Source organism: Pinus tabuliformis, chromosome 8 (assembly GCF_031772625.1).
Source record: "Pinus tabuliformis cultivar Carrire ecotype Pingquan chromosome 8, CPIR1, whole genome shotgun sequence".
NCBI classification, from domain to species: Eukaryota; Viridiplantae; Streptophyta; class Pinopsida; order Pinales; family Pinaceae; genus Pinus; species Pinus tabuliformis.
In genome coordinates this window covers 1207289856-1207314586 of record NC_142294.1, presented here as the reverse complement: position 1 = coordinate 1207314586, position 24731 = coordinate 1207289856, and the positions used below count along the sequence as shown (strand labels likewise).

General features: G+C 38.2%; 1 protein-coding gene across 1 annotated transcript in view; it reads right to left on the bottom strand.

Moving 5' to 3' along the window:
- Window positions 1-24731, bottom strand: part of LOC149239699 (vacuolar protein sorting-associated protein 26B) — a 227820-nt gene that overhangs the window by 9873 nt on the left and 193216 nt on the right. Inside the window, exons 9-12 of the mRNA XM_089373493.1 lie at window positions 13111-13177; window positions 12195-12239; window positions 11983-12038; window positions 11722-11897 (exon numbers count right to left, since the gene is read on the bottom strand). Of these exons, the coding sequence (XP_089229619.1) occupies window positions 11722-11897; window positions 11983-12038; window positions 12195-12239; window positions 13111-13177 (344 nt within the window). The remainder of the gene's footprint in view (window positions 1-11721; window positions 11898-11982; window positions 12039-12194; window positions 12240-13110; window positions 13178-24731) is intronic.

Sequence of the window (24731 nt, the reverse complement as noted above, 5' to 3'; positions counted from 1 at the left end):
AACCCTTGATCAATTCTTCTTATATTCTTCAATAGTTCAGCAGAGAGAGAGAGAGATAGTACAAATATACAAATCAGATATTGTATGACAACAGCAGTAAGTCCATCATTCTGATAATGATGCTTGTTCTAGAATGCAGCACCTACAGATTTCAAACACTCATGAACAGTACTGTATCATATCCTTTTGTTAGATCATCAATGCTGCTGCAATGTTCCTCTAATTGCCTGATCCTGCAATTCTAGTTAGGGCACAAGAAGAAGCCCTTTAACCTTCCAAGTTGTTAGACAACTAAGCCCTTCAAGGGCTTCAGTCCACCTAGGAGAGTCTCTCCTAATCCACGCTGCCACCTGTACTCAATGTATACTGCAATACTGCCTTGGAACAGCCTTAGCTGCTTGCTATGGCTTGCAGCCTAGCAGAGCAGCTAGCTGTAGTTTCAGATTCGTCCAACAGGCCCAAGTAAATCCTTAAATCATGCCTAGTCATAAGCCCTTAATACAACGCTGTCACCTACAGCAATTTATGCTATGATAGGACTCCTTTTACAGTGGCCTAGAGTCTCTCTTAACTGCGTCTTGAGGCCTCTCTTAAGACTGCGATATTAGGGCCTCCTTCTAGCTTCGGATTGCTGTGGATAGGCCTCTTCTGGACAGCATAGTGACCTTGCTTTTGCTGCGGATAAGGGCTACTCCTTTCAGCAGATTAGGGCAGTGTATGGGAGTCTTAGGACCTTCATGAACTGCGGCTAGGAGAGCTGAGTATAAGGCCTTTTTATGACAGCAAATAGGATCCTTTATAAACTGCATATGTGACTCTCTTGACAGCAGATTATGTCTCCTCATGTAGCTGCGTATTAGGGTCTAAGAGACTGCGGATTTAGGCCTCTTAGAACAGCAGATAGGAGCCTCTCAAGACAGTGGATCAAGGTCTCCTTTTTGCTGCGTTTGAGGGTCTCTTGTGACAGCAAGTTAAGGTCCCTTCATGACCTGCGGCTAGAGCATTTAGAACAGCATATGAGAGCTTCTCCTTCAGCTGTATATAGGCCTCCTCTACTGCGTCTAGGTCTCCCTCTAGGACAAAGAATAAGGGCCTCCTTTGAGCTGCGTCTAGGGCATGGTCTCTTCTTCAGAATGCAGCTAGATTTCCTTCATTTGACTGCGGTTAGGGCTTTACTCTTAGTCTCCTTACCTCCTGCGTCTAGGGCTTCATCATCTTGACCTCTCTTGCCACCAAAACCCAAAACGAATGGAGAGAGTTCATGAGTGAAGTGAGTGTGAAATGACTTGAAGGCCACCTCTATTTATAATAAAACGTTGAGGATAAGTTGGGGTAATTTGGTTGCTGGCCGTCCCTGACAAATTGTCAAGTAACACAAATAAATTCATATCTCCATGAATACATGTCAGAATCGGATGATCTTTAGATCAATCCTACACCTCTCGATGCGAGAAATCCAAGAAAAATATTAGCTGCCATAAATAAGATGACCCACATGGAGTTTGGCCCTAGTTGCCAATTTTAACATAATAAGACTAAGGTATGACTAAAATTGGGCTAACATGAAATAAAAGTACAAATAGAGAATGTATAAAGTCATATGAGATGACTAAAAACGAGAAATGTGAAGTATGTTTGTTGTTGGACTATGCAACACCACAGAAGGGAGGGGGGAGCTGAAGATGAAGCCAATGGGATCAGCTTCTCCCGAATCTGATGGCCAATGACGAGAGAGGCGAGCAAGGCAATCTCTATCTGTCACGGTCCTCCAAAACTGTCAGGGAATCCAACTGCATGATCATAGGGGGAGTAGAAGCGTGAATGTTACTCCTAACATCAAAGGCCGAAAGGAAGAAGCTGCTAATCATTCTCTATTGATTTTGTTGTGTCTGAGCAGAGATCTAGCAGGCGAGAGGCGCCTTGCACTGTCTCTGCCTCGAGCCATTCCTTCTGAGTCTTTGGGGGTAGGTTGAATGAAGCATGGTATGTCGTCTATGGGTTAGTCTCAAATATACTTGTCTATCTCAGACAAGGGGGCGGGAGGGGCAGAAAACCACAAGGTCTCACCATTCTCCCATCTGCTACAAACTGAGACTGCATGTCGTTTGTTTTTTTACCAAACAAAACAACATGGAAAGTAAGAGGTAATAGTTTTAGAAGCCTCAGGGTGAGTCGATGTGTGGAAGAGTTGAGATCAGTATGTAAAGATCTCCCTCATAAAAAGGGCTAGGTGTTCGAGAATGTAACTAGTTTCGGTCTTCATAATTTGTACCATTATGTATTTTTATGTAAAAAGGCAAACGAAAGGAAAAAGAAAATTGTTATTACTTTTCTAGATAAGCATGTTCTTCATGCTTCTAGGTTTTCGAGACAAAGAGTCAAAGTCCTCTTTTGGACCTATTGTAAAAGAAAAAGAAAAAGAATTTTTTAAATGTAAATTTTGGGACAGACACCCCTCTAGATGCCAAGTCGGCTCTGCCCCAATGGACATGTCTATTCGCACCCCCTCTAATCTATATAAATAGAGAGTAAATGGAGCTCATTTGGACACACACTTGGATAGTTTTGGTCTGAAATGTCGCAGAGAAGATGGAGAAGATAAAGAAGGTTGAAGTCTAGAAGATCTTCCTTCGTACATCTCTTGTTGTTGGTTTCTTGTTGGTGAATCTGTTGGAAGGAAGAATGATTTGACTTGGCATCTAGAGGTGGAAATTTTTGTGGTTATGGGTCTTGGATATCTCATTTGATCTGATTTTATAAGAAGAGATTTTTCTGGGTTTTCCCCTTGGAGGGGTTTTGCCCCTGGCTTGGAGCCTATATCTTGTGTTCTATTGTCTTCTGTGATCTTCATGTTTTATGGTAATTGCTTAATGAAGAATGAAAACATAATAATAATAATAATAATGCTGACAAACTCACAAGTAATTATCATGAATGGAAATCTAAGATAAAATCGAAAAACCTCCCGATTTCCAACATGGAATCAAAGTTAAGGTTTAGAGTAGCAGGTCGAAGATCACTTCATTGGAATCAAAAGTATTAAGCAGTCTATCTCAAAAGAATTCGAGTATGTGATTCTATGGCTCAATAAGCTCGTCGTTATGATCAAAGGCACACATTACAGTGATTTATACAATTTTGGGCTCGATGATTTCAAATGGTTCTTTATGCTTTGTAATAACATCGCATTGAAGATGTTCAGTGGCTTGTATCGATGTATATATAGCATCATAATATCGTAAGTTTGTAAGTTACTCTACAAAGAATCGTAGTAATGACACTGTAACACGATCAATATTTCGGTGACATCATATTACTATGGAAAACGAATTTTTTTAATGATACGATACTTTGTGAACGGATATTAGCAGAAAGACACATAGTTCTATGGTTCACATGATCTGACATACACAGAGAGGAATCATCTTTGCGGTAAGTGGTATTAAATCCAAGTCTCGCGTCCTAAAATTATAATGGCACTCAAGAATCACAAGTCTCGTATGGTGTGACTGGCTCAACGTGTATGGCCTGACTCGCTTTTAGTGGTATCTATGTTATGGGAATCATATGGGAATTCGTATTAAAAGTCTTGAGGCCCTATGTAGTTACTTCATATGGCATCAAGTAGCACCACATATTTTTGTGTGCCATCAATGATACTCGCATATCTTCCATGACTCGATTTTCGTGGCTCAAGTATACACTAGTATCACATCATATGGCTTATTGTCTTCTATGAAATAACCTTGCAGTGCCACAAACATAGACAAACATTTGTTATGAACTTTGGATCGATTCTGTGAAATTGAGGCATTACAGTTACAAGGTTCGATGGTGGACCCGATATATGCCTTTAATGAATCAATGGTACGAATTACAGGACGCCGGCTCATATACATTATAGTATGACTCTATGAGCAAATATTTTGTGATTTGATAGCATATCTGCTTGCCACGACGATAATAATTTAGAGGCTTGACTCTAAAGAACCGAGACTATGGCATATTTGAAGATCAATGGAATCTTGCAGCTTATCAAAAGGATTCTAAAATTGAAAAAGTCGAGGTTCCTATAATTAAAAGATAACATTTTGTGTTGACACTCGAAGAAGAACCGGAATTGGCAAGAAAAAATTGCAAAGTGACTATCATTTGACAATGACAATTGTTGGGAGTTAGAATGACTTGTATATGGACAATGAGTCTATGACTTGCATAGACTTCGATAGTGAATTCATGTAAGGAAGTCGACCTAAAAGTAAAATATCATGAATAACCATATCATGTGCAAATTCGGTCAGGGAAATTGACTCATTGCAACAACTATTATTGACCAGAACGATAGCATTTGAGCTTAGAGCAATAACTTCCCAGTGATCAAGCCTAAGGAAGTGTCGACCAAAAATGATAAATTTGTTGATTAAAGTATATGGCATTCTTGGAGTTAAAAGTAACATAATTGAGGTATGTAATTTGTGCACATGAATATGTTTAGGGTCTTGCAGTTAGGGTTTCTCAATTCAGTTATGATAGATTTTGATAATGTTGATAGGGTTTGTAAATAAGTAGTCTTGAAGACTATTTATAATTAGGGTCACTAAACCCTAGTTGATTGAATTAACCCTAGGAGTAAAAATCCTAATTGGTTGTTCCTTCTAAGAAAACCCTAGCAAGGGTTGAAATAAAGCATGGACTTCAAAGTCGAAACCCTAGGGCTAATGTTTCCACTGAAAGTAAAACCCTAACAAAGGTTTGTAATTAAAACCCTAGAGATGAATCCTCTCAAAAACCATGGGACCCTAGATTGGCAATATTGACATCATGCTCCTATCTTTGTATATTTTTCTTGGTTGTATTTGTTGGTGAAAATTGCAAGTACATAAAGGAAGCAAGATATGAAGGATGAAAGAACAAATCAAAGCAACACTTGTGTTTGTTGATTACTTGAAAATGATGAGCATGATGGAAGGAGGGAACTATAAGGACCCTGAAGGAATTGATGCTAACAAGTTCATTGATGATTAAAAGAGTAAGCATGCATCGTTGCATTTTCTAAAAGAGTCTTTGTTGTTATGAAGCATGGCATCATAGATAGAAGCACATGATAGTAGAAAAAATAGAATCTACTTATTTGATTTGCTTTGGGAAAGATCATCTAGTTTAAAGAGAATGAGAAAATTGGAACCATATTGCATATTATTGTTCATCCAAGCATTTTCTAACATCATGTTAGAGGGAGTCATTTTGCAAAGAGGGATCATAAAGATCCTATAAGAATCATCATTTTGGAAGATTCTTGGTAGTAGCATTATGATTGATATATATTCCATCTAGTATGGAAACAATACTCTTGAAGGATGGCGGAATGCAAATGGTCAAAGTTCCAGGGAAGGTTACTTGGGAGCGGGAGCGGGAGCGGAAAGCACATTTTCAAAAGCTCCCAGTTTGGGAGCAAATTTTTATAATATATATTTTGATGCATATATGTCAACAAAAGAATCTAGAATAATGAATTAGATATAAAAAAAATTAAAAAAATAAATTAAAAAAAAAACATGGATTGAACCATATAACATCAATCATCTAGAAGTTATAATCCTCATCAGCCACATCCACAACTTAGTAACATACAACATATCGAGTCTCATGATTCATCAATCTTAAAAGTTTCAAGCTTTCAAAATTCGATATATAACATTTATCATCATTCACCACTAAAGTTGTAACTTGTACTTGTAACCATTACCATTAACAAGTAACCAACCGATAACAAAGAATATCTAACATGAAATGAAATGTTTCAACTTTCACTTTCACGAAGCATCATATTCATAATTCATTACCAATGAGTTATAATTGCCAACTTCAAACTTCAAACTTAAATTGTCATATATTGTTTACAAAAAATATCATAATAAATATGAAAGAGTCAACAGTTATAAAAACTACTAGAAACTAGAAAAGACAAGTAAATCTATTATCTATTGCTAATGCTTGGGCCTCTTGCCGCCACGAGAAATGTCTAATTTCTGAGAAAGCATGTAGAATGATGAATTAGTTATAAAAAACATAAAAACATGGATTAAACCATATAGCATCAATCATCTAGTAGCTACAATCTTCATCAACCATAGGTCCACAAGTTACAAGTTTTGATTTATATAGCATGTAAGGGTGCACATAACCAAAATAACATAGAGTGCAATCCATCTCTAAACCAAAAATACATCAACAAACAAGCTCTAGATGGCCTCTATCATCCAAAAAAATCATGCTACAACAAATACCTACATATCATCAAAATCATTGCCTATCTTGGGATCTTTGTCATTAATATCACCCTCTAAGCATTAACATAAGATAGAAAAAGCATAGCATGTCAAATCAAGATTTTGTTTGAGTGATGGGTATATTTTTAGTAGGGTCGTGATAGAGGATTTCGACAACCAATGTCACTAACATCAAGGTACATAGAGGGATTGGTGCTCTTGATGAGTTCCATATCCTAGTACATGACAAAATCCAATGGAAACATTGCAATCCCCCCAATCCTGAAATCCTGAAAAAACAGATAAGTCTGTTGGATTTTGACTAAGATCTAAAATTTTACTTCTCCATATGAAATCCAATGAGATCAAAACCACTCTCAAAACATCCAGAGTCATTCCATGGTAATGTTAAAAATTTAAGTAAAACGATGAAAATGAAAGATAAAGAAAAATGTCACTTTTACTTTAAGAATTTAACATTACCATGAATTGCATATCAATACTAGTGCCATAGGCTTGATCATTACACTACCCCCCTCAAAAATTCTTGTTTCTTTAAAAAAAATTGCATTTAAAACTTGTTTGCAAAAAAAAAGAGCAAGGGAGCTAAAAAAAAATTAGGGAGCGGGTTTGAGAGGGGGGTGGGGGGGGCACTACCCCACAACCATGGTTCCAGGTACAAGAAGCAAGCTAATTCAAAAGGGATGGCTAGATGATTGCATAAAAAGCAAAGGTATGCATATCATAAGTAACTCTTCAGGAAAAGGTTCATATCTATAAGAATTGCAAAAAGAGTTGGATATAAAATATGCTCGATAAGCTTTCCATATAGATGTGTGATGTCCAAAAGAAGAAATGTGACATACTTTGGTATGGAAAGAGATCAAGACTCTCTCACAAGATTGCATGGCACAAATATAACAATGTTGATCAACATCAAGTATAGTCTTCGAAAGAAAAGAAGGGAGTTAGCAATGACACCTCCAAGGAGGATATTATAGCTTGGTAATCAAGCTTGATCCATGGGCACTCTAATTAAGATGAATGCATGAAAAAAGATTCATGTGAAGATGGATCATGCGATAGGATGTTGATCTCAAAGAACTCAAATAAACTAATGCTTTGATGAGAAGGCCATCATGATAAGGTAAGTCTTTGATGTTAATATTTTTGTTATTGGTTATCTGGTTAACATATTGTTTTGCTATCTGGAAGGATATTACAGGAATACATGATAACAGTTGAGGCAAGTTCAATTATATATGGTTTTTGCAATCATGTAGTTAATATGTTTGCATCATCATCTTGGGATTGAAAGGTAGCAACGTGAACAGACAACCTGAATTTCAAGTTTGTACAATGAAGATCACTCTCAAAGGGAGCTATGATTGGCTCGAGGTTTGATAAGGCTTAATATAATACCTTTATTGAAGATAAAGAAAGGAAATTGATATGCAAGGTCCTGTCACTAGATTGAAGAAAGAGATACCAAGGAAAGAAGGAACCATGCAGCTATCTCCATGAACAACTGGTAGTTGATACTCTTATAGAACAAGCTAGAGAGCTTGTGGTTATGCCTTCTCAAATTGAAAAAGAAGTCAAGAAACTCCTCTAGACTTGACAGGGAGTAAAGGAGTCTCCTTGAACAGGAGTAGGGATCTATTCCCTAAGCAAAAGGGAATGGGAATATCCTCTTTGGTTGAGAGGGAGTGATGATGGACATCACATTTGTATTCTCCTCTTCATGTGTCATGCACTTGACCAAAACTAATAACCATAAGTCTAAGTGAAGGCCATGGAAAGAGAATGGTGGAGGACTGGTTGAAGCATCTGCGGTTTTCTTATCCAATAAAGGAAAGATACCGACACTCTTTGAGGATAGGACAAGTATCCAAGATAATGGTGGTCAAAGAAGACCGATATTCTTTGAGGATTGCGGGTTAAAAATCCAAAATAAGGATAGTCCTAAAAGGACATGCCTGGTGAACATCCGGATGGGGTATGTGCCTTGGAGGTAGTGATGTATCTCACATAAAGCCTCCTAGCATAATGCTCTTGAATGAAGTTGAGCTTATCAAATTAGGCCTCAATGACAGTGTTGGTCATAATGTTGATGCTTACAGATGGCTTATCAATCCAACTCTTCTTATGAGAATATTTCAATTTGAGAATATCCTTGTACGAGGTGTACAATTATAAATACCTCCCTAGTTAAGAGGGAGTGTTGGAGAATGTGACTAGTTTCGGTCTTCATAATTTGTACCATTATGTATTTTTATGTAAGAAGACAATAGAAAAGAAAAAAGAAAATTATTATTATTATTCTAGATAAGCATGTTCTTCATGCTTCTAGGCTTTTGAGTCAAATAGTCAAAGTCCTATTTTGGACCCCTATTTTAAAAGAAAAAGAAAAATAAATTTTTAAATGTAAATTTTGGCACAGAAACCCCTCTAGATGCCAAGTCGGCTTACATGTCAAGGTGTCTCTGCCCCAATGGACGTGTCTATTCGCACCCCCTCTAATCTTTATAAATAGAGGGCAGATGGAGCTCATTTGGACGTACACTCCGATGGTTTTGGCCTGAAATATCACAGAGAAGATGGAGAAGATAAAGAAGGTCGAAGTCTGGAAGAATATTTGCCTTTGTACATCTCTTGTTGTTGGTTTCTTGCTAGTAAATTTGATGGAAGGAAGAATGGTTTGCCTTGGCATCTAGAGGTGGAAATTTTTGTGGTTATGTGTCTTGGATATCTCATTTTGATCTAATTCTATTAGAAGAGGCTTTTCTGGTTTTTCCCCTTGGAAGGGTATTTCCCTGGCCTGGAGCCTATATCTTGTGTTCTATTGTCTTTTGTGATCTTCATGTTTTATGGTAATTGCTTAATGAAGAAAGAAAACATAATAATAATAATAATAATAATAATAATGTTGACAAACTCGCATGTAATTATCATGAATGGAAATCTAAGATAAAATTGAAAAACCTCCTGATTTCCAACACTAGGCATCTCTGGTCTTGGTACCGAAAAAAAGTATACAGGGAGCCCCTAGAGTCCCAATATAAACAGTGGAAACGTCCTCTGATCTCATAGTAAACAAGGCACCCGAAGAGGAGGTGCAACTCAATCTCCGATTCCAAAAGATGGCACACCTGGCAAATTCTGTCTGATCGCAGAATATGATGGTCAGTCTCAACTCTAAGGCGATGCATGCCAACACGAAGCTACCCCAGGGGTATCTTGAGAGAGTGCATCCAATGTCGGTGTAGGTAGGGAGGGCAGATGATAAGGCCATCCTAGAGCTCTAAGAAATGCTCCAAATAGAAAGACATCTTCGGACCAAGGACGGTAGGAGGTGAAATCCATGTGATCTGAGTGTATAGCCGATAGATATCCTCTCTGATAGACTGGTTCAACACCTATTTAGTTGGCAGAAGATGACTCAGCGCATCAAGAGAGAATCTGAATGGGGGAAGGCACTCTGGGGAAATGGCCACAGACTGGAGGAGTCGGGATGCCTCCGAGAACCACCCACGTGCACGACCTATAGATTGGTCTAAAGCGAGGGCCTCCAAGGAGAAAAGTGCCAAGTAGGGGTAATGCTCTCTCCCTGTCACCGAGTCCCAAAGAGATCTAACTCTGTGGAGGAAACTAGGTGGAAGATGACCTCGAGGCGGAATGGATGGGCACCGAACTCTGCCTAGATAATAGGCTATGGAACTGTACATTTGCATCTTTTGATGCGTTTGAGAAGTAAGGTCCGGACTCTCTCCATTGGAGCCCAATCCGTCTAAACTAAGCTTGGCCACCAGACCTCAGAGCCATAAAGGACCGTAGGTCGAATAATCGTGTCCATGAGGTGGAGTTTGGACGGGACATCCTGAAACCGACTCTGAAAGCACTGTCTCTCGATAAGGGCAAGGGAGCCATACCCTTTGTTGAGTTGGGCCTAGAGGGCTTGCCTCATTCTAAGGACCAAAACAGACCCTGTGAACTGCACTCCCAGGTACATGTAAGATGAGGCGATCTCAATCTCTTCTCCCCGAAAATAAAAATGCAAGTTTGTAAGGGATCTCTTTGATGCATTGAAGATCATAACCTTGGTTTTACCTAGGTTGACCTTCAATTATCGAATGTCAAAGAAATTGGCTAGGGCATCCAGTTGTCTCTACAGGCCCTCGGGGTAGAGGCCAATAAAACCAAGTCATCAGCAAAAAGGAGTAGAGAAATCAACACCTGATGGAGACGGCAGTCAGCCCCCTCCTGCGTGTGCCCCTAGAGGAATGACTCCAACTCATTGATATAAATCCCGAAAAGGGTAGGCTAGAGAGGGAAATCCTGTTTAACACCAATGGTACTCTTAATGAAATCTGACAGGCTGTGAGCCAACTTTATGAGTCCAATAACAGATTCATACAATCTCATGATGGCTGCCAAGAGAGTCTCGGAAAACCCAATGTCACGGAGTCTCTGAAAAAGCGCCTCCCTTGGCATTGTGTCGAACGCTTTCCGGAATTCAACAAAGCAGCTGTAGACTCTCAAAGAACAATGTCGGGCCTCCTCACTGAACTATACCTAAGATTTGTTTGAAGAAAGACAATCGTCTTGGAATTTAACTGTATAAAGAAAAGAAATGATTAAATGCAATATTCTCAATATAGGAAGTATGAGTAGCTCTACGTCCTTATAATATGTTTGCTGAAAGATTTGTATATCCAATTTGAATTAAACTGTTAAAGTATTCTCATTTCAAGAATGTACGTCGCTGTTATATAGAGGTTCAATCATACTTGAAAGACCTTTCCTTTAGCTTGCAAGTAATTGTGCCCGATTTCACCCTCCTTATATTATATTTTTTGTTAGTATAAGAAGCATTTTTCAAATTAAAATATAGTTACATGACCAAAGACAGATAATTTGCATCCTCTCATCTATTTGCGGATTATCAAGCCAGAAACTACAGATATAAACTCACTGCATACATTGTAAATTAGCTTTTGCAATGAATTATTTTGTCTGGGCTGATTTAATAAACTGTAATATGTGTTGACGCACAACACCTGAGAGGTCTTAGGAACATGGAATCAGCAAGAAATATAAAAAGGAGGAGATACTAATCAGGTAGCAAATATTACAAGTCATATATGGCCATGCCAGATAATTTTAATAGAGGGATCAACAGGTCCATAAGGCATGTCATCAGTTGAAACAAATTATCCTGTGCTACATACTTCGTCACAAATGTGAACATACAAAAGGAAAAAAGGGCAATCCCAAAAACAAGAAACCAGGACATAATATTTTCCTTAGTGAATGAATTTCAGACACTATAAATGATCAGGAGCCTGAAAAGGACGAATATACTAAATTATTGTCTAAAAACTTAAATAAAAACCAAAGTTCCACTGAAAATGAAAAAAATTTACCTCCACTGAGACTAAAATATATTTACCTCTAACAGGAGCGCCATCCATGAGTTCAAATTTTGCAAGGGTCTCTGTTTCAACATATGTATTTGGCCCTGATCCGGTGGACTCTCTCCGTCTAATCTCAAGCTCCATGTTCTTGATCTTGATTCTGACAAGAAGAAAGTATATCTTGCCAATGACTACATCTTTCAAGTGATACCTGGGCAGAATATTTAAGCAGTTAGAAACATTTTCTTCTGCTGCATTATAAAACCATGAAGTAAATGCAGCAGCATATGACTCACTTGCTTTTGCTATATTCAAACTCAATATGTAGGCAATCCTCAATCCCGACCTCCATCTGAATAACAACCAATCTCAATTAACAGACAAAAGCAACAATCAAATCTATAACCAGCACAGAATTTCCAAAAAACAAAAAAGAAGAAAAGTATCCATATAGGCCAACCCCTATTTCTGTTCTATTTGCAGAAGATGACAGGTTAAATGGACAAACCTTGATGCTGTTGTTAACTGTTGGAAGTGGTGTATAATTCCGTACCTATTTCAAGCAGGTAAAGTCATAAATAACAGATACGACAGTTCCAAACTAAACGTTTATCCTCTCCCTCAAATACTATACATGGAATTCTACAGTACAAATCTGTAGAAATATGCTAGATATGAAGTATGAATAATTTAAAATTTATAAATTAGATTGTTAGCAGTGCATAATAAACCATCTTTTAGTCCATGGAAAATCTCACAGGGTACCCAAGGGATGCTTTCCCACATTCATGGATGATATTTCGATAGTCGTAAGCCCATTGGGATAGACTAGTGCACCACACCCAGGGGAATTTGAATCAGGCACCTACATGCACAAAACTAACCAAATGCCCAGTAAATTGGCGACAAACAGTTGAGCTAACCCCTTTGGGCTATACTAAAGCATCTTATCTTTGTGTTTCCAATGTTTATGACTGCAAAACCTTTGATAGGTACTGCTCTGTGTTTCCAATGTTTATGCCTGCAAAACCTTTGATAGATACTGCTCTTCCTTCAACTCTTACATGTCAATACAGTTGGCTACAAATATCCGTGAAGCAGAAAATATTTTAGTCTTGTATGTACTAATTTATCTTGACTAGCTTTTTTCTCAAGAGTGAAGAAACTCCAGGGCAGACATTAAAAAAAATAATAGAAAGAGAGAAACTCAAAAATTAAATAATTTAACGACCAGGTACATGATAAACCATATACCCAAAAAGTCAAAACCCTTGCAATAATTCTAACTTGCTTTAGTTAATTCTTAGCCATAAAATATAGTGGCTTTCTTGTTTCAGATAATTAATGTTTACTGATTAGCATTCAACATCTCTAGTGATGCACATTAAATAACTTCCAAGTGCTGAAGGATCCAATAGACTTACCCAGAAGTCTTGGTACTCGACAATGTTACTGACATAGTTACGACTGATAGTAACCTTCAAAATGTACCTGCAAGACAAAAAACAGGTCATGTTGATAAAATATATAAGCAAAAAATCAGAGCACATTGAGTTGGTTAGGAAAAAGAAACAATCAATTGGTTTTTCAATATAGATGATGTTTAGGTTTAAGAAAATACACATCATACATGGACAAAAATATCTTCTTTATCAGCGAACCATTGAAATTGATGTTCCACTTACCTTAAACCTTGAATATTCTTATCACAAAATCAATGATATGATGTCTCAAGTTATATTAAGGGAGGCAGTAGAAACTCAAGAAAATCACTACTGTAGCACAAGAATATATTGGAATAAACAAGCAAACAAGAAGATCATCAAAAGCAACACGTAAAAAGGCTTCAGCTATCCATTAAAAATTATGCTCGAAACTCCATAATCTATCGATCAAAGAGAAGTGAAACAAAATAGAAAGAATACATAATCAAAACCATAAAATGTTCACTAAAAGACCCTATTGCATGATTTCCCTGCAAGGCTATCTATGTCATTACGTTGGTGTGGAGTGTCAACCACGTGACAAATGATATCACATTCAAAATATTTCTTACTACTATTAGTCTATGTTCCACCAAGTTTCTGGGACAGGGGAGCACGGGAGCAGGGAGAGGCACAAGGGGGACATGTGCGAGGACCACCAAATTTCAGGAAAATTCAGGGGGAATGGGGGGATGTCAGAGTCCCTAGCAAAGGGGTCCCTGTCTCTAAAATTATAAAAATAATAATGATAAAATCCAAACAATAACAATTCATCCCATGCAAATTCATATGCAGTCTAGTGGAAATGCTATAATCCTGCCAATACTTGAATTCTGAAAATTGTAAGTCTGCTGAACTCTGAATGGGATCTGAAATTCTACTTTCTCAATATAAAGTGATGAGGTTGGAACCACTCTCAAACATCCTGAAACTATGGCAATGTTAAAATTTAAGTAAAAGGATAGAAAAGGTAAGATAAAGAAGAATGTAACTTTTAATATTACCATTGATTACCAAGGTCCTAGACTCCTCTCTTCCTCTCAAAGCTTTTTTCTTCTATCCTCATGGGTTGTTTGACAAAAAATCTAGGGGAGATCCAGGCATACCCCTTCTGGGAAGAAGTGCACTCAAACATCCCCCTTTCGGGGAAACACATTCCCCACACTAGGGAAACATTTCCCCATGTGTTTCCCCAAGTTTCCCCCAAAGGGGCATGTAGAGAAATGTTTCCCCAGGCATCCCATCGTCCCCAGAGCATGGGAAACATGAAAGGCACACCCCTCACCCTGGAGGAGGCATCCTCGTGGAACACTGCTATTAGTCAATTACCACATACCAACCCTTCAACACACTTCTATTTACATAAATATTTACCCTTGTACCTAACAGTATTCAGCTAGGACAAGTATGATTATCATCAGGAGGCAAACAGGTTTATCAGGGCATGGTTTAACAATGTGTGCAAATTTCAAGTAGCAGCACTTAGCCAAAATTAAAAAAATACCACCTCATTTACTTGAGGTTTTCTGGTTCTATTTCCTGTGAACTTTCAGGCTTCTGACAGAATCTGAAATATAAATTACAACAGCATATATTTCACTTCCCTCCAACCAAATACATAAGGCAGCCCAAGAAAATAAACACAGAAACATTGTACTTCAAGGGTGCTAGATTTCCAGGTCCAATGGCACAATCTCCAGAATATAACAGATCTGAGAATAACTTATAAACAGCAGTTTTGTTACAGCCACAGATCTGACCTCTGGCTTCTATTTACTAGTCAAATCACTAAACAAAAGTTGTTCATTTTTATGTTTAATCGGCACACAGGAGCCCCACATAAAATTATTAAATTGCCATGAGAACATAAGCAGAAAATCAGATCTAGAAGTACACAGCTTCAACAGAAAGGTATAACTCATATATACAACAAATGAAATTACAACTACATAGCAACAACATATCACAAGCTGGTACAAGATGTCCTTCAAGCTTAACACAAGCTAGGACTCTCCCATGCATCCAAACCGTAGCTAAGGCTTCCACAGTCAACAGCAAAAGCTAACAGATGAATATGACCTAGCAAGGCATCACACCAAGCTACCCTTCGCCACACCAAAGTTTCAACAAGAAGCTAGCATCAGCACCCACAAGTCCACCCTTGATCTTTCTCCAGGCATGCCTCACACAAGTTCCCCCAGCAAAGCACTCCAAGTCTCCTCTAAGGTTTATTGGCCAAAAAACCCCAGGCTTTTATTACACGAGGACTCCAACCCTAGCACTTCTAGTCTTCTCTAGGTTTTGCCTCTCATAAACCATAATGCCGTCCTCCCTTCATTAAGACAAGTACAAAGACTCAAGATAAGTTCATACCCAAGATACAATGATCTAATGAACTCTTGCTAGAACTGAAGACCTTCTCCTCCCTTTACAAAGAATAGGTGAGAGGTGCCAACAACAAACGAGGTTGACTACATCGACAAGCAACCTAATCTAACCTCAAGATAAGTTCTCCAAGTGAATCACTCTCTTTTCTAGTGATTTGGGGTAGCATCGGATGTGCTCTAGCCATGAAAATTGGTGGAGAGGCTAAAGCACATGAGATCTCCAAGACCCAGAAATGATTTGGGCAGATTCTACCTGGTTAAGGAGATATTAAAATAATTAATATTTTTAATGGAGTTCCTAAGTCTAAACTTAGGAAAAATAAAATATTAATGGGTATTAATATAAAACTGGGTTAGAAAGTTCTAAATGACATGTATCAAGCCAAATCTAATCTTAGCAATTGATTAGAGATGTAGTCTCGGCCATTGAAGACTCAACAGAAAAAGTATAAGAGGAGGCTTGAGGGTCAGTTGGAGATACACCAGAGTGATCAGTCATTCAATTTTCTAGAGCGGGGTTTGCTAAGAGAAATCGAATCAATGATCAGTTGCAGAGAGGCAGAGATAGTGTCGAGAGACCAGCGCAGAAGTAGAGAGAGGCAGACGTTGAGCCAGAGGGAGCCACGCAGAGGCAAAAGGGACTGCGCAGAGGCCAGAAGGGTCTGCGTCATCCATGCAGATAAGTTCTCCAAGTGAATCACTCTCTTTCCTGTTGATTTGGGGTAGCATCGGATGTGCTCTAGCCATGAAAATTGGTGGAGAGGCTAAAGCACATGAAATCTCCAAGACCCAGAAATGATTTGGGCAGATTCTACCTGGTTAAGGAGATATTAAAATAATTAATATTTTTAATGGAGTTCCTAAGTCTAAACTTAGGAAAAATGAAATATTAATGGGTATTAATATAAAACTGGGTTAGAAAGTTCTAAATGACATGTATCAAGCCAAATCTAATCTTAGCAATTGATTAGAGATGTAGTCTCGGTCGTTGAAGACTCAATAGAAAAAGTATAGGAGGAGGCTTGAGGGTCAGTTGGAGATACACCAGAATGATCAATAATTCGATTTTCTAGAGCGGGGTTTGCTAAGAGAAATCGAATCAATGATCAGTTGCAGAGAGGCAGAGATAGTGTTGAGAGACCAGCGCAGAAGTAGAGAGAGGCAGATGTTGAGCCAGAGGGAGCCACGCAGAGGCAGAAGGGACTGCGCAGAGGCTAGAAGGGCCTACGTCATCCATGCAGAGGCTGCAGGAGTGAGCAGAGAGTCAGAGAGGCTGCGCAAAGCCTCAGAGAGCTGACGCAGTGAGTTTCGAGCTAACACAAAGGCCAGGAGGGCTAACGCTAAGCTTCATATTGTGCTGGAGAGGGTTTTGTTGGGCAGACTTTCTGAATACCTGCTTCCGAATAGAGAGGTATTACTGCCGGATTATTTTCTCTGGCGGGTGAGCTGGTTTGGCACTCAGTTGTACTCAGAAAGACTGCATAATAAAATAACCCTCAGAATTGTTGCACCTGTTTTCCCAAGTTTGGTTTTTTCGGGAACGAGTTGTCCAAAAATAACAGTGTCACTTGTGCGTTTTCTATTTCTTTCAGTTGTTGATCTGTAGATGGTTGAGACTATATTGTGTTTATTTCAGTATTTATGTGATTAAATAACTTGTTCATAATTAACAAGTAGGAGAAATAAACCAGAGAATACAGATAAAATTTCTAGCGGGTAATACTTAGAAATTTCAACATTTCCAAGGTGTACACATGTCAAGAGAATATTCCTCAAGTGGTGTGTCTCTAAGCATGGGATCCAAGAGTCAAGTGCTCCTCATCACAAGGTTCCTCACTCTCCAAGTGTTGGAAAATGCAATGTGGCAGCTATTAATTCAAATTTTCTTTAACCTTAATAATTGCTTGTGAACTTTATTAATTTTCTTGTGTTTTCTTTATTAGTTCTTCTTCATCAAACAATTATCAAGAGAAAAATAGTAAAGACAGTGGACACAGAAATTAGGCTCCAACCCAGACAAAAACCCCTCCAAGGGGAAAACCCAGAAAAATCTCTTCTTCTTATAGAATTTGCTTCATATAGGACAACCAAGACCCAAACCCTAGACCAAGTCCTCCTCCAAGCACCAAGTTAGCCCTCGAAGAAGCCCTTCCAATAGGATTAGATCAATAAGGTTCGATCCTGCTTTATTGAACTTCCAGCTTCAACTTCGACCCTGCAACTTCGTCATACAACTTTGATCTTGTAGCTGCTGCAAAACCCTAATTTCGGCACAAGACAGTTCTTCAAGAGATCCTCCTTTGAGCAAGATAATGTCTTTACAAGGCCAACGAAGTCAAATTAGAATATTTGCTCTTCCAGAAACTTGATCCTACAACTTGATCTCCTGCAATTCGGACCTGCAATTTCGGCCTTCCTTGAAGTTGTAGAAACCCTAATTTTCGCACATGTGAGAGAGATAGAGCCCAAAAACAATCCTTCTTCTTCTTGAATTCTCCTTGCCTTCTAGACCTTCGTTCTTCCTTTCTTCTAGCTCCCATCTTCAGATTAAACATTTTATGAGAGAGAATCGAATGAGTGACTAATAAGGTTGAGGTTGCCTGTATTTATAGCCTTTCCAATGGGCTGAATCCACCCCTTTAGGCGGACTTGTAGTTGCTAGGGCCAACCTGTACTTTAGAGGTTTCCACGACTTTCTAGACTCGAAATAAATTCTTTTACAAGGTACATCTTTCCCAAAAGGGTCTTATAATCATGATGTTGACTCTCTTGACTCATGACAATAAATCCTATGATCTAACAAACCCTAGAAGCATGAAGAACATGCTTTTACCTAGAACACCATCAATATGAAACCCATGCTTTAAAATAACAGTTTTTCTTTCTTCTTTTGTTTGTTACATAAGATATACATATTGAAATGAGTACAATAACAACTATGAAGATCGAAACTAGTTACATTTCCAACACTCCCTCTTAACTAGGGAGGTATTCATAATCGTATAACCAGTACAACATCATTCTCAAGCTAAAGAGTTCTCATAAGAAGAGTCGAATTAACAAGCCAATTGTAAGCATCAATATTATAACCAGCATTGCCTTTGAGGCCTAACTAGACAAGCTCAAGTTCATTCGAGAGCATTATGTTGGGAGGCTTTACGCGAGATATTGCACTACCTCTAAGCCACATACCCCATCCAGATGTTCACTAGGCAAGTCCGTTTAGGACTATTCTTATCTTGGATTTTTAACCCTTAATTCTCAAAGAATATCGGTCCTCTTCGACCACTCTTATCTTGGATAAATGTCTTGTCCTCAAAGATGCCAGTACCTTTACTTTCTTGGATTATCTATCCTCAAGGAAACAATAGATGCTTATCCAACCCTCCACCATCATTTTTCCATGGCCTTCACTTAGACTTATGTTTCTCAGTCCTGGTCAGGTGCACGACACATGAAGAAGAGAATGCACATGTGGTGTCCATCATCACTCCCTCTCAATCAGAGAGGATATCCCCATGTCCTCTTGATTAGGGAATAGATCCTTGTTCCTGTTCAAGGAGACTCCTACACTCCCTCTCAAATCTAGAGGAGATTCTTTACTTCCTTTTTAATTCGAGATGTCATAACCACAAGCTATCTAGCTTACAAGAGTATCAACCACTTGTTCTTTATGGAGATCATTGCATGGCTCCCTCTTTCTAGCGCATTGAGCTTTCTTTCTTTATGGGTATCATGGAGCCATCTAATTCCTTCTATCTTGTGACAAGGTTTAGGTCATCAATATTTCTCATCACTTTCATCTTGTCATCATCAACAAAGGCATTATGTTGAGCCTTGCCGAACTTCAAGCTAATTATAGCTTCCTCATGAAAGTGATCTCCTTTGCACGAGCTTGAACTTTAGATAATCTTCTCGCATTACAACCTTAAGATGAAAACATCTTGACTTCATAATTGCCAGAATCATATGTTGAGCTTGCCTCAACATTAATCATATATTCCTACAATATCCTTCTAGGTAGCAAAACAATGCGTTAACCAGATAACCAATAATAAAAAACATTAGACTTACATCATCAAGATGACTTATCAAAACATCAATGTCCTCATGATCCATCTGCACGAGAATCTCCCTTCATGCATCAAATTTCCCAAGGATCAAACTTGATTACCAGGTTACAATTTTCTAATAGAGACTATACTGGATACTGATCACTTATTCTATATAATCCAGTGAGAATGTCTTGAACCCTTATCCATTCTAAAGTAAGTCAAATTCTTCTTTTAAGCATCATATAACCATACTAAGCATATTTTATGACCAACTTCTTTTACAAGATTCTTGTACATATGAATCCTATCCAGGAGAAGAGTTACTTCAAATATGCATTCATATGCTTTCATCCAATCATCTAACTATAAGCCTTCAACTTGACCAACTACATTCCTTCATCCTTCAAGAGTATTGTTTCCATACTATATGGAATATATACTAACCTTGTCATAATGCTTAACCTTCCAAAATGATGGTTCTTATAGGATCTTGATGATCCATCTTAGCAAAATGACTACCTCTAACATAATGTTAGATAATGCTTGGATGAACAATAATATGCAAAATGGTCCTAATCTTCTCATTTTTATAAACTAGATGATTCTTATTGAAGCAACTCTAATTCTTCTATTATCACATGCTTATGTCTATAATGCCAAGTTCTTACAAAATCAAGACTCTTCTAGAGTAAACAACAATGCATACTATTCTAAATGAAGGAAAGATAAACTTCATAAGGAACCTGATAGAGAGGATGCCTTCTTCAATAGTAAAGATCTTTGACATATTCTCTCTTCGGCGTCTTCTCAGGTTCTCCCTTCTTTTCAGCTATGTGGGCTTCACTTCTTTCCTTTCTTTTGTTCTTCAGCTTGTTAGGACAGTCCCTTTTAAAGTGTCCATATTCATTGCATCCAAAGCATTGAAGCTTCGACATATTTGGCTTCTTCTTGGACTTTCCAAACTTTCCCTTCTTCAACTTCCTAGTTCTTGCAACGAAGGCTTGAGATTGTTCATTTGATTCAGTGCCATCCTTTGCCTTGATCCTAGTTTCTTCCAAGATGTGTTGAGCCCACAACTCGTCAAAAGGAGTAGTATCTTTCTTAGAGTAGATGCTAGTTGCAAAACGGCTCCATTCTAGTGGCAATGCATTTAGTACACAGATGGTCATTTTAGAGTCAAAAATTGTCTCCCCAAGCCCATGTAGTCGATCTCTTATTTGTGAAATCTTCATTAGATGGGAGGCCATGTCTTCATCCTTCGATTTCCTTATTCTGTATAGTTGGTTTCTCAAGGAAATCTTTTGACCTGATGTACTTATAGAGTACAACTTTACTAGCTTATCATACATAGCCTTAGATGTCTTTAAATCAGCAAGGGAACTAGATGATCCTTAATGGATTCAGCAATGATCCTTTGTGCTCTTACTTCTCCTTTCTTGTATTTTGCTAACTCTTGAGTCTTGTCTTTACTAGGTTTAGCAACTTCACCCAGGACATATTCCATTACTTCGTGTTTTGTAAGTGTTAGGACAATCCTTTTCTTCCATCCTAGGAAATTTGTTGAGCCAGTTAGCATATTGCTTTCCTTGCAGAAAGAACCCATATGACCTATAGATTCAGACATAACATAACAATATGGTACTTACTTGTCAACCAAGAATATTTTCTTCTTTGATGATGTCTCCCACTATCTTGATGCTTTCAAGATCTTCAAAGAGACTTCAATGATGTCCTTGAAAGATGTTTTCTAGGATTCCTTCAACAACAACTTCCAAGAGTGATGAATGACACCAAGATTCTTTGATGCTTCCTTCAAAGATGTCTTCCAATGAGCCTTTAAATAGATCTCCTTCCAAGAGAGATCAAAAACCTTCTTGTGATCTTCTTTGATGAGAGCTTGATGTAGTCTTGATCCTTCTGCAAGTGATTTCCCTTGGCAAACCTTTCTTATGTCCACAAGATGATCTTTCCAGTTGCCTTCTCTTGTTCACCTTAGCTCTAATACCATGTTGGAAAAATGCAATGTGGCAGTGATTAATTCAGATTTTCCTTAACCTTAATAATTTCTTATGAACTTTATTTATCTTCTTGTGTTTTCTTTATTAGTTCTTCTTCATCAAACAATTATCAAGAGAAAAATAGTAAATAAAATGGGCACAGAAATTAAGCTCCAAGCCAGGGGAAAAACCCTCCAAGGGGAAAACCCAGAAAAATCTCTTCTTCTTATAGAATTTGCTTCAAATGAGACAACCAAGACCCAAACCCTAGACCAAGCCCTCCTTCAAGCAACAAGTCATCCCTCCAAGAAGCCCTTCTAATAGGATTAGATCAATAAGGTTTGATCTTGTTTCAACTTTGACCCCAACTTCTACCCTGCAACTTTGATCTTGTAGCTGCTGCAAAAACTCTAATTCCAGCACAAGACAATTCTTTAAGAGATCCTCCTTTGAGCAAGATAATGTCTTTCCAAGGTCAACGAAATCAAATCAGAATATTCGCTCTTCCAATAACATGATCCTGTAATTTTGGCCTTCCTTGAAGCTACAAAAACTCTAGTTTTCGCACGTGTGAGAGAGATAGAGCCCAAAAACAATCTTTCCTTCTTCTTCTTCTTGAATTCTCTTTGCCTTCTAGACCTTTTCTCTTCCTTTCTTCTAGCTCCCAACTTCAGATCGAACTTCTTATGAGAGAGAATCGAATGAGTGACCAATGAGGTAGAAGTTGCATGTATTTAAAAGCCTTTCCAAGGGGTCGAATCCCCTCCTTTAAGCCGACTTGTACGTTGGAGGTTCCCAGGACTTTCTAGACTCAAAATAAATTATTTTACAAGGTACATCTTCCCCTAAAGGGTCTTATAATCATGATGTTGACTCTCTTGACTCATGACAATAAATTATGATCTAACAAACCCTAGAAGCATGAAGAACAGGATTTTACCTAGAAGACCATTAATATGAAATGCATGCCTTAGAATAATAACTTTTCTTTCTTCTTTTGTTTGTTACATAAGATATACATATTGAAATGAGTACAATAACAATTATGAAGACCAAAACTATTTACATTTCCAACACCATGATGAACACCCAATGCTCCAATGCACCTCCTCAACATATGTGTCTTGGGTCCATAGTCAACCTAGAGCAATGTTCCCTCAACCAAAGCATCTTCAAGTCAAGTGCTCCTCCTAAGGTATGTCAAGTGGTCCCAATGCTCCTAGGGTCGACTACCCTTCACTTTAGTGCCCAATGCTCCTCCAAGTTAGATCCATACACCATATAAGATAAACCACCTTCTCAAGTAGTGTGCCACTCTAGCACCAAGTCCAAGGTCAAGAAACCAACCATAAAAATCCCTCCAAATATTATGGACCAAGATGTCTAGGATACAACTAGGGGACCAAAGTTCCACCATGCACCCCACACCACATCAAGGCATCGCTAACATGGTATAAACACTCCCAAGCAACCCAAAAGATAACACTTCCTCTTTGAGAGGAAAACGTCTTAACAAATGCAAACCTTCTCCCCCTTAATGTGCAATGGACCTACTACCTACAAATCTACATTCGCAGTAGTCACGAAATAAAACACTGACTCAACCAAAGGTTCTTTAACAAACCAAGATACCATCAGCACGTCTCAAACCTCCCCAATCCTATGGGCTTGGCAGCCTATAAATCTAAAGGAACATAACCCTAAACCATTAATGAACTATCGAATTCCCACACTTCACAATCCAAAATCTTCAAAAACCACATCATGAGTTTTTATAAGCTTCTTGCAAAGATGATAACATCTTTGTACAAGACCAAGACAAGTGGATCAAATCCAACTTCACATTCCAAAATCTTAAGAAACCACATCAAGAGTTATTTTGAGATTCCTACAAAGATGATCACATCTTTATGCAAGACCAAGACAAGTGGATCAAATCTATCAAAATCACAAACATAAAATTCTACAAAAATCATATCCATCCTATAATACCAAGCTCATAGTGCAAACAACAATACACGGGGCTTCCAACAAACTATAAACATGAGTACCTTGTCCATGCACCTCAAAACATATGGTAATTGAAGCAAAACCCTTAACAGGGCCAAGTCTCTCCTTTGAGAGAGTCCTTAGTAAATAGCGCAAGAGGCTTATTAAGGTCAACTCCCTCTTTTTGAGAAAATCCAACAAACCTATCATGGTACTCTTTAATACTTCCATCAACTACATGTTTGGATCAATCATTGTTTCCATAATAGGTTTTGAAAATATCTCTATGAAACACCACCATACATACTCTGCATCTGCCTTATTAAAACTAAAATGCTCATTCAACATCACAATGACATGTATAAATGCCATAGGATCAACTAGAAAACTATAAAGGCCACAATCAGGCACACCTCTAGCCAAAGTCCTTAAACTTCCAAGACTGCAATCATCACTAATACATTGAAGTCCGTCAAATACACTCTACATTGAACTCTATTATTCAAGAAACTAAAAGAAGATTTTCTTCAAACTAGGAAAAAATATCCATCATTCAACTCAAGAACACCACCTACTGAGATCCAAGAGGAAATGTATCCCAATCCTTTCACAAGCTAAGTAGCATGATCACCCAACTCCACACTCATTCCTCCCTCTTGTTGAATATTTGCTTGTCATAAATCATAGGTCGCCATGGCCCAATGTGCACATGCCACCCAACACCTAAAACAATGTTGGAAGATAAACAAGAAACCATGGAGAAAGAGTTGAGAAATCTGGGGCGGTCGCATAAAGATGATTTCTCTTGCAATGATAATTGTGTGTGAAGGCTTTTTCTTTTCTTGATTAGGTTCTTCTTTAGCTTTGATTATTTTTGTGTTTTCTTCATAAAAGAGCTACGAAAAACATAATGAACAAAGAGACAAAGGACACAAGATATAGGTGATCAGCTAGGGCCAAAACCTCTCCAATCTTGAGAGGAAAACCCACAAAATTCCTCTTCTTATAGAATCTTCAATTGACGAATTCCAAGACCTAGACTCTTGACCAAGAACTTCTCTAAGACCAAGTAAACTTGCCTCAAGTCAAAGTTAATCCTTTCTTGATTCAACTGCAATTTCTTCTTTCACTTT